General features: G+C 27.1%; 1 protein-coding gene across 2 annotated transcripts; it reads right to left on the reverse strand.

Annotated features, from left to right (window-relative positions):
- Positions 1-605: 605 nt before the first annotated feature.
- On the reverse strand, positions 606-13,961 carry LOC139427073 (neuropeptide SIFamide). Of its 2 annotated transcripts, none has more exons than XM_071187669.1 (4): positions 13,811-13,961; positions 5,762-5,912; positions 4,991-5,100; positions 606-715 (listed from the first exon to the last, which is right to left on the reverse strand). In XM_071187669.1, the coding sequence occupies exons 2-3, from the start codon at positions 5,892-5,894 to the stop codon at positions 5,003-5,005; spliced, it is 231 nt and encodes a 76-aa protein (XP_071043770.1). In that variant the 5' UTR covers positions 5,895-5,912; positions 13,811-13,961; the 3' UTR covers positions 606-715; positions 4,991-5,002. The 2 variants fall into 2 exon arrangements, with proteins under 2 accessions (XP_071043770.1, XP_071043769.1); XM_071187668.1 differs by lacking the exon at positions 606-715 and adding an exon at positions 953-1,060.
- Between the last annotated feature and the right edge of the window lie 2,116 nt (positions 13,962-16,077).

A 16,077-nucleotide genomic window follows, 5' to 3' on the forward strand; every position in this document is an offset into this window, starting at 1 on the left:
TAAGCTCAATGATTTACAGTGACGGCATTTTTAACAAAAATAAAAATAAAATCTCTTTGGCCACGAATGTTCTTTATTTTAACGAATGGAAGATTCAAAATCAATTTTTTTAAAATATAGACAATAATTGTTATTTTTTAGGTAGTTAAACTGATAATACAATGTATTCTGAGTTTATTTAAGAAAACACCCAAAGAAATGCAAAAGTTTTTTCCAATGAGGTGTGAAACTGAAAAAAAAGTTTTCATTTTCATTTTGTTAAATGATTTTGAGATATATTAAGTTATAACAGACGTGTTTATTTGTCTCGATCTTTGGGAGCAGTCACATTTCAATAAATATAGGTGCATTTTAAATTAAATTAAATATTAATACTAATGTGTTGAAGCATTTTAACCCAAAAAAAGAAATTAAAAATGCAAAATTTGCAAATCCAGAATGATACTTTCATTGATTTATGTATATTTGCCGTAGTTAAAAAGTATGCAAACTTTACTTCCGACTGCTTAGGTACTTTCTAAAATACAAAATTGTGTTCCGAAAAAAAATTACAAGCACAAGCAAAACAATACAATCGAATTAATTTAATAAAGACATAAGCTATCTCCAGGTTTAAACTTTTATTATTCATGAAATGTGTGAACACAATACAAAACTGTCTCTTTGAATTCTAAATCTAGAACATTTTTCTGAACCTATTCAGTTTAAAAAAAACCTAGAAAATAAAAATACAATTAGTTGTGTAATATTTCTTATTTTTTATCTAAAAGCTAATAAAATGCAGTTCAAAAATGTATTATTTCAAAATGGTTCGCATAGAGAATCTGTGAATATTTGTCTTTTGTAGCTTCAAAAACATGGGCACTTTACCATCCTTGTTAATAGTAACGAATGTGACCAATCACAAGTAAAGCAATACAATCGAATTAATTTAATAAAGACGCAAGCGATCTCCAGGTTTAAACTTTTATTATTCATGAAATGCGTGAACACAATACAAAACTGTCTCTTTGAATTCTAAATCTAGAACATTTTTCTGAACCTATTCAGTTTAAAAAACCTAGAAAATAAAAATGCAATTAATTGTGTAATATTTCTTATTTTTTATCTTAAAGCTAATAAAACGCAGTTCAAAATGTATTATTTCAAAATAGTTCGCATGGAGAATCTGTGCATATTTGTCCTTTGTAGCTTCAAAATCATGGGCATTTTACCATTCTTGTTAATAGTAACGATTGTGACCAATCACAAGGCAAACAGCATAGTGAGCATTTTGCTATCGATAAATATTGATCTAGGCTTTTTCTTGTTGCATCTAGGCACTATATTATTTATAAATAATCTTAAATATCTAGGTATAAAGTAATTTATTTGTACACACGAAAAGTAATAAGAAGTAATCTTATTTTTGTTGCTTTAATGATATCTTTAAACTGCGGTAATATTAATTTTTTTATGAAACTAAAAAAGTATTAATTTTACGAAGTACTAGTACCAATTTTACTTTACCTAACGAGATTTTAATTCATTAATTTTAAAAATAGCATGGATAATACATAATTAAAACGAAATTTAAACTTTACTATTTTACAGGCTCATATTGTTTTGCAATTATTTAACTGAATGTTTTGTAAATTGATAGAAAAGTATACAAATGAAATAAATTGAAGCAGAAAAAAATAAATATTCAGATTTTCACCAGCTTCATATGCCACTAAATTTTAGACATAGACAATAGTTTGCACAATATATATCCAAAGAAAATTAAGTAAAAAAAATTTAACAATTGAATTGCTATAACGTTTTTTTAATCAATTGGAACGCACCGTGTTTGATTGAAAGGACAAGGCTTGGCATGCTCTTCAGGTTCAATAATGCTATTCTAATGTCTTCTTTCACTCGCAGTGCTGATAAGTACAGATTTCTGTTCTCAAATATATCTCGTAATAAGATATACCGAACATTTTCTATGGATTTAAGTCACGACTAAGTGGGGAGTAATGGAAGACTGTAGGAATTTTAGCTTTAAATCATTATATTATGGAGTAGATTTATATGCGCTGGCATTGCCTTGTTGGAAAACCTATACATCAGCCGCGTTTAATAGATATCTGAAAGAAAGTAAATAACTTCCTCTTGTATTTTGATAGCCAACTGATTAGCTCTGATATAGCTATTGTTGCAAGTTGATATAGCTATTGAATGCAAAGGAACCCTAGAGCATAAGCAAAGCTCCAGCCTGTTGACCATTAAAAACATCGTGTCGGATCTTTCTTATATTATGCCATTAATAACTATTGGCGTCTGGATTATCCTAATTGCACTGTTTTTCTTCCATCGCCGAATAGAACATCAATCCATTTATAGCTATATGACAAGTATTTAAGGGGCAAATTTAGTCTCGCGTGTATATGATGTAGTTAAAGACAAAAAATCCGGGTCATCTTACTGTATCCGGTTCTATGAGTTTGCTTACAAATGATATAACAGTATAGACAAATTACAAATGATATAACAATATGGTTCATTTGATTCTTAATGTGCTTCGTTGAGCAATTTTGGTCAAATCTGATATTGAATTTTATTGAATTATTAATTTAAGAATTGAAGTAAATTTCTCTAATACAGCGAATCAGTATTTGTGACGGATGAAACAGTGCAAGCCATATCAAAAGCCGAAAGGTGTCAGAAAAAAGATCATGTGTCAATTTGGTAGTAATATAAGATTGTTGTGTATTTTGAGCTGTTTCCAAACAGCCGAACGATGAACTCAGAGATTTACTGCCAGCAACTTGCATAATAAAAGGAATCAATCAAAGAAAAAAAGGACAGACCTGGTCTATCACAAAGGAATCATATTCTATCTCCACAATGCAATGCCTCACACATCTTTAGCAATAAGTACAAAATTATTGGAACCTGGTTAGAAAATGATTTAACCCCACACATATAGTCAGACCTTGTACCATTCAATTATCATTTATTTCAAAATTCACAAGACTTTTTAAATGGCAAAATTTCATTAATAATGATGAGCTCAAATCTCAACTGATAAGAACAGCGGTTCTATGAGCAATGAATCATGAAGTTGCCAGAAAAATGACGAAAGGTTATGGGACAGAATGGAACATATTTGATTAATTAAAGTTCATTTTTTGTACAGAAAAATCTATTTTTATTTGAAACTAAAAACCGAAATTACTTTTTTGCCAACCCAATATTTATTTCCGGCTAAGTAATGTGAAATGCCTCATACACTTGGTAGATATTAAAAGTGTGATTTTCATGCTTGAAAAAAAATAGATAAACCAGGACCAGAAAATTTTGAGTAGATTACAGTTGCTATTTATAATCAGAAATATCAAGAATACAGTTGTAGATATAGGTCATGTTATTTGGATAAAAATGAAATACAGTGTAGACTATTTGTTTGCTAACGTCAATGTTTTATTAAATTCGAAAAGTTGTAATTTTTTTGTCCAGTGATTTTATTTTGCTGTTTCTAATCGCTTGAAGATTTATTTTATGTATGTTCAAAATCTGAAAATGCATCTTTAAACTATAAATTTAGAACTATAATTAAAACTATAATTAATAACTATAATTGAAGCGTGTTACACATATCGTTTAAAACATGTCTAGTCTTCTTATTTTTAAAATGGTGTAACTGAAAAAGGTTGGGAACTTTTAAGCGAAACAGGGGTACAAAAGGCTAAGCTAAAAGCTTAATTAAAGGCTAAAGTTTTTGCTTGTTGCATGCAAGTGTTTCTCAGTTTTTGGCGTAAGACTAATATTTTAGAAGATATAAATTTTATAAGTAAACTTTTATTAAAAAGTATGATTTTTGACTTTGATGCTGAATATGATGGTACTTAAACCAGCTTAATGCCACTACACTGTTAGAAGTTTCTCAGAAAAAAATGGTTAAATAACAATTTATTCAATTGCAACTTAATTCAACTAAAATAGTAAACTAACCATAAAAATATGATATTCAAACTGCTGACTGAGAGAAAAATTGTTTTTTGACTGTTTTTGACAAATACAATTAAACAGCCGAAATTTTATCCACTTATCACTTAGCTCCTTGCCTTTGGGTACATACTATAAGCTAAAAGGGCAAATTTATAGATGTCACTATCGAATCTCAGCGCTGATATCAAACATTTATTTCAATCCTTCAGCACTTGCAGACTTTCTAGTATCATTCACTTCCAAATTGGTGACCCTAGACTACCGAAATATGAAACTATCATTCAGGCGTAAGTGGCAGCATCACAGAGCTGCATTGCACAAAAGAGCTTAGTATTTGTCAACTCTCACGATAGATGGCTAGATACAATAAACTATTTTAAACACATTCCATTTGGCAAACCTCAACTCAACCACAATGTCTATTTAACTATGTCTACCTCAACTCTGTCTGCAATGTCTATTTAAATTTCATTTTTAAGATTTTGAAACCATGGCAATTGTAGATGGTTACAAAATCGTATAATTTTACAATTTAGCAATACTAGTTGTAAACGGTTTCAAATTCGTGAATGTAAAGAAATGCTCCCAACCGTAAACTTTTCAATTAATAAAAGGACGATTATTAATTAAGCTGCGGATCATTTTACCGTAGTTTTAGAATAAAGTTCCAACAATGTTTAATTTATAAGCTATAAGAAATCAAATCTCATGTCAAAAATTTTCAAGTAAAGTGGAGTAGTACATTTTTATATGTAAAATACTTATTTTTATTTCTTATTCAGGAAGTCAAAAGGGAATAGGTCATTTAAAATTCGAAAAACTGTCAAAAATGCCAAAATAGAGATACTGTGTGTGCCATTATTGAAATATTGAATACCGTGTTTTTAATGTGAAAGATACGCATATAAACTCAATGCAGAAGAGCATGCAATGCAGAAGAGTATGATCAAAATTTAATATTTTAAATTTTTGCTTTCTTCTGCTTAAAAATTATAAGAAAATTGAATATACTTACAAATTTGAAGTTTTACGTAGAATCTTGACCAGATGTGTACCATTGGTTACAAGCATCGTACACATAATCACATGCAGGATGACGGAAGTCACTTCCTCTGCTATCTACATCTGCAAGTAAATATTTTACTTTAGAAGAAATATGTTTGCTTTTTTGCTTGGTTCTTATAAAAAGAATTATTTCTCAGTCTTCATATTTCTTGATGAAGATAATCAGTCTATTTATAATTACTTACATCCTATGATTAATCGTTTAAAAAATAAAAATGAACAAATACTCTTACAAATTAGTTTTAAATTTTTTTAAAATTACTGGGTTATTTGTTGTTATAATAATATTTCAACATACATAGCACACAATGAAAAATAATTTTCTCATAAAAGGTTTTTATCTCTTCATTTAATACGTCGGAAGTGAAAAGTTTCCGGAATGTGCATTAGAAATCAAAGCTTCTTCACTGTACACTGTAAAAAATTCCGGATTGAATTAAAACAAAAAAGGTACTGGTACTGTGGACTCAGCATTCGTAAAGTTTATTTTACCATAAAATCCCCTTTTACTGTAATCTGCACTTTGACCATAAATTTTTTTTCGTCATGTCTGACGCAATATTTATTTAATTACTGTGATTCAGTAATTTTCAGTAAATATTACAGTAAAAATTAGATTTACGTAATTTTTTGTTGTACTGTAATTTTTTACAGTTTAGTTATATAAAACCATATTTTTTTTCAAATAATGACAGATCACGGTTATAGAAATAGCACTTACCCATATCTCGGACAAATCTCTTTCCAAATATACTTCCGTTAAAGGGAGGTTTTCTTCCACCAGCTTCAATTGGATTGCAAGCATACATTATGAAGATCATAATAACTAACACGGTAGATGTATATTGAGACATTTGAAGTTTTTTCTTTCACTGAAATAAAATGCAATTAATCATTTAATTTAGAAAATGTTTATTTATAATATGTAATCCTTATCTTAAAATATTTTTCTGAATCACTGCGGTAAAAATAAATTCATTTTCTAAAAACTTTTTTTAAATATTGTTTTCACCAAACAAGGCATAATTGTGGATTTTTCAAAAAATGAGTTTAAATTAGAGTGTTTCCGAATGTCTTAAAAATATTATTACCTATTAGAAACGAAAATAAATATGCAGTGTTTCTTGATTCTGCACAAAGATGAAAAATTCTGATAAAATTATCGTAAGGTATGGTACTGACATTTCTGGTGAGAAAAAAAATATAATTCTAGGAAATAAGACAAAAATATACGGTATTTGAACTATTCATTTGGTAATTTTTCCGCTCGTATGGTAACGGTTTTCTGAAAATTCTAGTTTTCAAGATTATAATTCTTATTACCTCCCATTTAGAAAAAATACAAAGCTGAAAAATAAATTTAACCGAATAAATGGTATTTATGCCAAGTTTTAATGAATCATAATATAGAATTACCAAATTTTACAACATTTACCAAATTTCATCACATGTTATGAAATTTTATTTTATTAGTTTTATCAAAATCATCCGCAAAGTTTCGGTATAAATTATCGAGCTTCTTGGTGTTTCTATGGAGCCAGAATACGGTGAATTTCACCATATTCTGATAATTTTGAACAGACCTTTTTATCCAGAGAGATAAGGTTTGATAAAAAATATTTAAAAAAAAGTATTTTTGTAATTATTCTAAATATTGCTAAAATAAAAACAAACCGAGAATAATTTATATTAAGGAAATTGTGAAAAAATTTCTTAAAAAGGAATGCTTCTATTTTTTACTTATAGTTTTAAAATCTGTCCCTAAATAATTAATAACAATCGAAAATTAAAGTGAAAAAATAATATTAAATGCATAAAGATGCATTAATAAGTTTAATTTGCTGGATGAACACTTCATGAGAATTTTTTTCTTATTTTTTGTCAATGTATTATTAAAAAGAAAAAATAGTTCGGATTTTTTGTTGCATCTGCTAACAGTTATTGAATAGTCTATGTAAAAAATTATGGAACTAATAAATTTCTCTTCAATATTTATTAAGATATTAGAAAAACATTATTTTCTTAGAAAAGACCTTATGTCTTTTGTCTCTCACTATTAAGACAGTATGGGGTCAAGATCAACGAAACACGCAAGGCTATGATCGATTCATTTTACTCATGAACTTTGAATGACCAAAATAATGTGATATTCCATTAAAAGAGCATTGAATTAAATATTTTTGGGTCATGGTTGAAAAACATTAGCTAAGATATTGGGCATTTTTTATTGACCTTCAGAAGATATTCAAAGATAACCTTAGGTAAGTTTTCTTTAAGTAATCACGCATAAAAACTAAACTTTGCTAGTAATAAACTGCAAAAAATTATTTTAATTGTTTACTTATTATTTTAATCGTATTTATTTATTTCTTTTAAATAATATTGTAAAAAATTATTCAGTTAGTAATATTATATTATATATGATTTCATTATAATTCAACAAATCTTTTAAAATATCATATAATTTGGTCAAAATTTGTAAACGAATTTTAACAGAAGCTCTTGTAATTACTCTTACTATAGTGTGCAAAAAAATTCTTGATCAAATTACGGTATAAGTCCCGGCACTTTGGGTGAATCATCCGTAAAATCCATTTTTGCAGTAAAATATTTTGATTTTACTGTGATTATTATGTAAAAAGTACGCTTCTCTTAGCATCTGTACTTTATACCATAATTTCATACAGTGTAGCTAATATTAATATATGATTTTCAGAAATTTCATTAACTGTTGAGTTACAAAAAAAACCAGTGTAAAAATAATCACTGCTTTGTTTTGTTAATTCTCATGTGAGAAAAATAACCAAAGAAAGTTCTTCAAACTCTTTTTGTTTAAAGAAAAGTGAAAATCTTCACAAAACAAGGTGTGTGGGAAATAATGTTGGTTTTAATTTTATTTTAACAGTCACAGTTTTTTTGAATGTGCTTTACATATAGTTATAGCTGATGGTTTGTCTTATTAACATTTTGAGACTGAAATAATCCTTTTAAAAGAAACATGCTAAACTTTTTAAAATTAACACACAGAGATACAAACTAAATTAAAAAAATACGAATTCTAAAAAGGGCTATATGAAATAGACTACACTCATAAATGAAGTAAAAATATTTGAAATAAAAATATTTGAAATAAAAACTTCTGCTTTTTGGAAAATTTATAGCAGCTATTTCTGAAAATTTTGAAGATTTTTTTCTTTTATGCTCTAAGCAAGATCCGAAAAGAAATGTGAGGATATTTTGTCCATTTTATATATCCCAGTATTTTAAAACAATATCAAGAGCCCATATCAAAAATAATAATACATGATATGGCTAATTTGTTCATTATTCTATAGCAGTAATAAATTAAATTAAAAAGTTTTCTTTCGATATTTTTTTAAATAATAACATTGTTATACCGACTAGACTCACACATTTAATGAAATTTTCTATCATATGAAGGGTATAAATCTTAAGAAACACATTTTTGGATTAATATATTTGACACGAATTTGAATAAGTTCAAACCTGCTAAAGTAGATCGCAAATTCATAGCAATCTGTATAAAATTTATGCAGCTAGGAAAGTATTAAATAAACTAAATTGAATGAAGGATGCCTGCAGAAAATTTCCTGAGAATGAATGAGGTCAAACAGCTTTGAAAGTGATGGCACATAACACTGAAGTTGCACTGAGAAGAAAAAATATGGTAAAAACTACCATAATTTGGTAAAGTTTACCATATGTCTGGCTTTAAGGAAGCATCAGAAAGCTAATAAGGCTTTGGTAATTTTGACCAAAGTGCTTTGGTAATGATTTTTGGAAAAATTAACAATGAAATATGGTTTTTTAATATGAGATAAAATTTGGTAAATGCTATGAAATTTGATAATTTTTATCATGATACCTTGGTTCGTGGCATAAGACCTATCTAATCAGTTTAATTTATATTTTAGTTTTGTATTTTTTACTAAATGAAGTAATATGAACTTTAATTATCAAAACCAGAACTTCCCGTATACCGTTACCATATGAACGGTAATATCACTTAATTGTGTAAATATTGTGCTTTTAAGAATTTTATTAACCAAAATTGTGTTTATTTTTTTTTGTTGCTAGAAATGTCACTACCAAAATTTTTTTTCTGCGCATTTCGTTTCCCTGCATTCCGTTTTTTCTCCGTTTTCACTGTATTATTTATTTCATCTTTTAAGGTTGGCCAGGGCACATAAGGAGCTGAAATGTCTGTTATTGTTATGATGATTTACATTATTAGTTAGCAGGACAATTTTGAATATTTGCACATTATCTCATCTATATTTAAATTTCTTTTAGATGTTTTGATGTTTCAAATGTATTAAAAAATCCAAATCATTTCAACTGTATTCACCGGGGATTATTTAAGTCTGCTAATTCATGGAAATAATTGTTATATATATCTGTATATGCATAGTAAGCCTATTGTTGGCGTATGAAACAGACCCGTTTTAATAAATTTTTCTTAGCGTTATAAAAAAATGTCAAAATCTTTTCAAAAAATTTATTAATAGGGGAATAATTTTTATGCAAAACAAACTTCACACGAAAATAGTGTCACTGTTTAAAAAAAGCACTAAACGTCAAAGTCTATCAGGAAACATCTTGAATGAGTATGAATAAAGAACATGAGAACAGAACTTTTCTTTTTCATATTTTGTAATTGCTATTCTTTCAATTTTATTAATAAAAACATAATCTAAATTAGTTCTATTAAACGTAAATAGTTAAGAGCGAAAGATCAATCTTAATATTAGGAATAAAATTTTTGCTTTCAAACATCCGAAAAAGTTTATTAAAAATGAAACTGTTCATAAACCTTAATAGAAATGGTAACGCAAGAATATTTAAATTAAAAAAAGCAGAGAAAAATTCAAATAAAATTATAATTCTTATTTTTTGCTATTTGAGTTTCAACATCAAATAGAAATTAAAATTTGAGCTAAGTAGGAAAAANTTATATTATAAACTGATTTCATTATAATTCAACAAATTTTTTAAAATATCATTTAATTTGGTTAAAATTTGTAAACGAATTTTAACAGAAGTAATTGTAATGTGTATTACTCTTACTGAAGTGTGTAAAAAAATTCCGGATCAAATTACGAGAAAAAGAAATATGAGGATATTATGTCCATTTTATGTATCCCAGTATTTTAAAACAATATCAAGTGCCCATATCAAAAATAATAATACATGATATAGCTACTTTGTTCATTATTCTATGGTAGTAATAAATTAAATTAAAAAGTTTTCCTTTGATATTTTTTGTAAATAATAAAGTTGTTACACTGACTAGACTCATACATTTAATGAAATTTTCTATCATATATAGGGTATAAATCTTAAAAAACTCATTTTTGGATTAATATATTTGACTCGAATTAGAATAAGTTCAAACCTACTAAAGTAGATCGCAAATTCATAGCAATCTGTATAAAATTTATGCAGCTAGGAAATTATTAAATAAACTAAATTGAATGAAGGATGCCTGCAGAAAATTTCCTAATAATGAATGAGGTCAAACAGCTTTGAAAGTGATGGCACATAACACTGAAGTTGCACCGAGAAGAAAAAATATGGTTAAAACTACCATAATTTGGTAAAGTTTACCATATGTCTGGCTTTAAGAAAGCACTAGAAAGCTAATAAAGCTTTGGTAATTTTGACCAACGTGCTTTGGTAATGATTTTTGGAAAAAGTAACAATGAAATATGGTTTTTTAATATGAGATAAAATTTGGTAAATGCGGCAAAACTTCATAATTTTTGGTTCCTTGATTGGATTTGATTACCTTGGTTCGTGGCATAAGAACTATCTAATCAGTTAAATTTATATTTTAGTTTTGTATTTTTACTAGATGTAGTAATACGAACTATAATGATCAAAACCAGAATTTCCGGAAAACCGTTACCACATGAGCGGCAATATCACTTAATTGTGTAAATATTGTATTTTTAAAAATTTTATTAACCAAAATTGTGTTTATTTTTTTTGCTAGAAATGTCACTATCTTACAAATGTTACCAAATTTTTTTTTCTGCGCATTCTGTTTCCTTGCATTCCGTTTTTTCTCCGTTTTTCCTGCATTATTCATTTCTTCTTTTAAGGTTTGCCAGGGCACATAAGGAGCTGAAGTGCCCGTAATTGCTATGATGATTTATATTATTAGTTAGCAGGACAATTTTGAATATTTGTACATCATTTCATCTATATTTAAATTTTTTTGAGATGTTTTGATGTTTCAAATGCATTAAAAAATCCAAAAAATTTTCAACTGTATTAACTGGTAGTATTAACTGTATTCAAGTCTGATAATTCATGGAAATAATTGTTATATGAATCTGAATATGCATAGTAAGCCTTGTTGGCGTATGGAACAGACCCTTTTTAAGGCATTTTTCTTGGGGTTATAAAAAAATATCAAAATCTCTTCAAAAAATTAATTAATAGGGGAACGAATTTTTATGCAAAACAAACTTTACACGAAAATAGTGTCACTGATTAAAAAAATGCACTAAACGTCAAAGTCTATCTAGAAACATCTTGAATGAGTATGAATAAAGAACATGAGAAGAGAACTTTTCTTTTTCATATTTTGTAATTGCTATTCTTTCAATTTTATTAATAAAAACATAATCTAAATTAGTTCTATTAAACGTAAATAGTTAAGAGCGAAAGATCAATCTTAATACTAAGAATAAAATTTTTGTTTTCAAACATCCTAAAAAGTTTATTAAAAATGAAATTGTTCATAAACCTTAATAGAAATGGTAACGCAAGAATATTTAAATTAAAAAAAGCTGAGAAAAATTCAAATAAAATTATAATTCTTATTTTTTGCTATTTGAGTTTCAACATCAAATAGAAATTAAAATTTGAGCTAAGTAGGAAAAAGGATGGGATTTTCTTTCTCACAATCATTTTCGCATGAAAACTTGACGGAAAGTCTGATCTTTTACATATTTTTCTTATCTTCATTACATTTCATGGTTTTATGAAACTTACATAATACTTTATATATTTTTTAGACATAAGTCAAGTTCGTTTGAATAATAAAAGAATTCTGTATATTTTTTCTAAAATTATTTCTCAGTCATTGTTAGATTTACCAGTTGTGTTAAGCTCTAACCTTTTAACTTAGATCACAGATTTGTATCAATTGCTAATCATACTTGAAATTTAATTTATTTATCTATTAAATATTTTTCAGATACTTCAAATATTTCAAACATATTTGAAAATACAGATTGTTTCATGATTGATTGTTTCATGAACTTATGAACGTTTCTAGAACTTTATGAAACGTTTTTGTTGTACCTAATTTTTGTAAAATTTATCTGAATTATGGTCATTTATTTGAATTATGGTTTCAACGATATTATGTTGTATAGGTTGTTTTTAAATTAGAAAAATGTAGAAGTTTTTTTTTAATGAAATAGGATTATGACAATTGTAGTACAAAAGTAGTAGTTTGTGGTAAAATTTTGAATATACAATTTTCATAAATTCACAAATCATGGAAATAAGTGCTATGATGAATTTCTTATCATAAAGACAAATGCATAATAAATAACACAATCCTTTGCTATATTTTATGATAATCGTCTCGCGAAAAAGTGCAACAATGTTTATTAGCTCTGCAAATTGCATTGAATTATATTTTATTCAATAACAGTTACTTTTATAAATTTCTACATGGAATTTAATTGTTTTAAGCGTTACGAATTAAAAGTATCTATTAAAATCAAGTGCCATTTTAAAACGACTAAAAATAGTCTGGACTAGTGTTATTTTTTAAATTTTAAATAAGAATAATTAGTTTTACTTGTGCCTTTGGATAAAGTTAGTTTACAATTTATCTGACAAAATTTCATTAAAATATTATTTATGCATTTTTTAGAAAGAGAATAAAAGTTTTTAAAAATACTCGCTGCAAAAAAAAATCGCTTAATACAGTAAATTATAAAAAAANAATTTTAAATAAGAATAATTAGTTTTACTTGTGCCTTTGGATAAAGTTAGTTTACAATTTATCTGACAAAATTTCATTAAAATATTATTTATGCATTTTTTAAAAAAAGAATAAAAGTTTTTAAAAATACTCGCTGCAAAAAAAAATCGCTTAATACAGTAAATTATAAAAAAACACACATTATATCACGATGCGTTGAATCAGTAAAATTAATAATTTTTTTAATGCATAATAAAATCTTTTTAATAAATTAGATTTGGGATTACATCAAAAAATGTTGCAATTACGCACAGTTTCAATTTATTTCCTTAAAAGATAGATTAATTAATAAATGGATTCAAAGCATATTATATAACAAATAAGACTCCTTAAGTTTTTAAAAAAAAGATTTGATAGTAGTATCATTAAATATTAACTCCGACAATATTGTCAAATATAAATACTTTTAAAAAATTTATAAGACCTTTTCACTACATATAAGTATTCGATAAAACCCTTTTACAAAGCACATTCTTAATATGCCATTATTGCAATGTGCGCAAGCAATATTGCAAAAGCAAATTTATTAATAGCTCCTTCCAACTGATTGCCTCGATGTTCCAAATGCATCTTTTAATAGTATTCATTAAATAAATGGCTTGTTAATAATGACCCTGCACAGCATTCTGTTAATTAAAACAATTAATAATTAGCCATACTAAAAATGTATCGATAAAGAAGAGTGCTATTAAGCAATAGAATTCGTTAAATATTTCAAACTTGAAAATCTTTAAAACTTACCAGGACTGGTATTCTTAACTGTTCGATTGGCTGTTCTCTAAAGAATAAATACAGTTCGATGTGTTCTCCTTATATATTCCTTTTAACCACCCCAATTGTAGCCCAGAAGCATAGTCCTACGCTGTTTGCGCAACTTGTTGAGCCAGTAAAATGGTTTTGCATACATGCCGCCCCAGCTTTGAGACACACGTGGTCATCTAATTTATCACTAAATTGTATTTTTCATTAAATTATCGGGATGCCTTGATCGAAGTTGATTTACTCCTTTACCTCAGGGGAGGCTTACAGCGAGATGACTAGGTGGGTGTAAGGGAGAATAAAAAAGGTTTTTTTTCTTGGGAACTTCACCATTTGGGGTCAGTGAAGGGTGAATACATTTTCGGAATTGCTACGCAGTGTAATTATCTAGGTTCTTTTATACTCTTTAATGAAGACAAAGTAAACCGAGTAATAAGAAAATCAATTATGAGATGTCTTATAAATAGTTTGATTTTATCAGATGATTGCATATTTTTTTAAAAGATTCATTTGTATGTTTATATTTTTTCAATTAAGTAGTTTTTAGTAATTTATCGTATCTTGAGATAAAATTTTAAATGTTGAAACTTGAGGGTGATTTTTTTTTGTTCTTTGTTTTTGCTTGTTTTCTTAATTAATGCTATACCGCATGACTGTTCATTTTGTTCTTAATTATTTCAAAAGGTAGATTAATTTTAATTAATAACAATGCACATTACCCTCAGTTTGCATTTTCATTTTCTCCTTAAGAATAATAGATGTTCAATTTTTAATTTGTTAAATTGTGTAAGCAATCGCATTTCACATCGTGAGATGCAATGTAAGAGCCAAAAATTTAAACATTTTACTCAATAGGCATTTAAGAGAAATATTGATTTTGATGAAATTTCATGAATTATAAAAAATAACTGAGAAATATATTTAATTCAATCTAATTCTTTTCCTTTTAAGTTTGTTTAATATGGTAATTTTAATTGTACATTTGTTTGCTAACATGTAAATTTGTTTGGTTTGATAAATTTTATTGTACATTTGGTTGCTGAATTTTAAATTTCTTTGATATTAATCAACTAAGTTATAAATATTGTTTCACAATCTTAAAGCACTTTGTAAAAAAATATCTAAGTATATGGCAAACAATTACAAATAATCTGAATGTATGAAAAATTCAGTTGTTTTAGGTATCCAAACATAAACATTTTTAAAATCAAAACTTTAAAGGAAAAACACAACAACACTTCTTATACTGCTTTATAATGAGATCTGGTCTGTTAAGTGTCATACTATCCATTAGAGTGGAGTTCGGGCTTGCTTTCGGAGGTCCGAGCTCGAATAATTTGAATTCTATCCCACCCGAGTCCGAGGTACATAGGACTACTTAGAGTCAGAGTCCGACCAAGATATACGTCGAATAAAAGATAAATTTAAGGCAAAATTTTGCAGGTCTCGCAAATTCCAGCATAAGCGTACTAAATTTAATTTTATCCAAAAAATCAAATAAACTGAAATCCGTAAAAATCTTACGTGCTGAATATTTATAATTTTTTTAAATAATTTTTTGCAACGTGGGCTTCAGTTGAAAATAGTTTCATATTGAAGATTAAGCATCAAATTGTTAGAAATGTGCCAAAAAATACTTAAAAAACATTTTGTAAACTCGATTTTGTCCAAAAATCGAGGAGCCATTGCAAAATTTCCTCTGATTTTTTTGTAGTGTTTTGCATTTTGGGATTCATATTAAACTGCACGGTAAAAACTGCGATTGTATAACTACCCGACTTAGGTGTTGAAATACTCTAAAAATTGTGTGAATGATTACTTAATTTAAAGTTAATACCAAATCGAGCGTTCATACATACTCTTAAAGGGTGTAGTTAAACCATAACACCAATCTGTAGGTCGTTGATGAAGAAGATTGCACTTTTGGAGAATAATTATAGTTTATTTAAATTATTTAACTAAATTACTGTGTAAAATAGTAGTAGGACATGTTTCAAGTATTAAATAAATGCCTTTGGACCGTCATTAGAAATTTAAAGGCGAATAGTTGTGCAATCTGAGGCTAGTGACAATATGGTGGCCAAGATGGCGGTTTTTTTACATGAACTGTACTGACAAAATGTGAGTTTTTTTTATCAGATTGAGTTGAAAAACTGGTCATAGCCTATTTAATACCAAGTAATTTTTAATTTTCTTACCAATTGATAAAAAATACAGATTAAAATTTAAATTATTTGCCAAGTAATTTC

The sequence above is a fragment of the Parasteatoda tepidariorum genome, chromosome X1 (genome assembly GCF_043381705.1).
Source record: "Parasteatoda tepidariorum isolate YZ-2023 chromosome X1, CAS_Ptep_4.0, whole genome shotgun sequence".
NCBI classification, from domain to species: domain Eukaryota; kingdom Metazoa; phylum Arthropoda; class Arachnida; order Araneae; family Theridiidae; genus Parasteatoda; species Parasteatoda tepidariorum.

Coding starts and splice junctions, on each gene's coding strand:
- LOC139427073 (XM_071187669.1), bottom strand. CDS start 5,894: ATGTCTCAATATACATCTACCGTGTTAGTTATTATGATCTTCATAATG. Junction 5,101..5,761: donor GAGATTTGTCCGAGATATGG/GTAAGTGCTATT, acceptor ATTTACTTGCAG/ATGTAGATAGCAGAGGAAGT.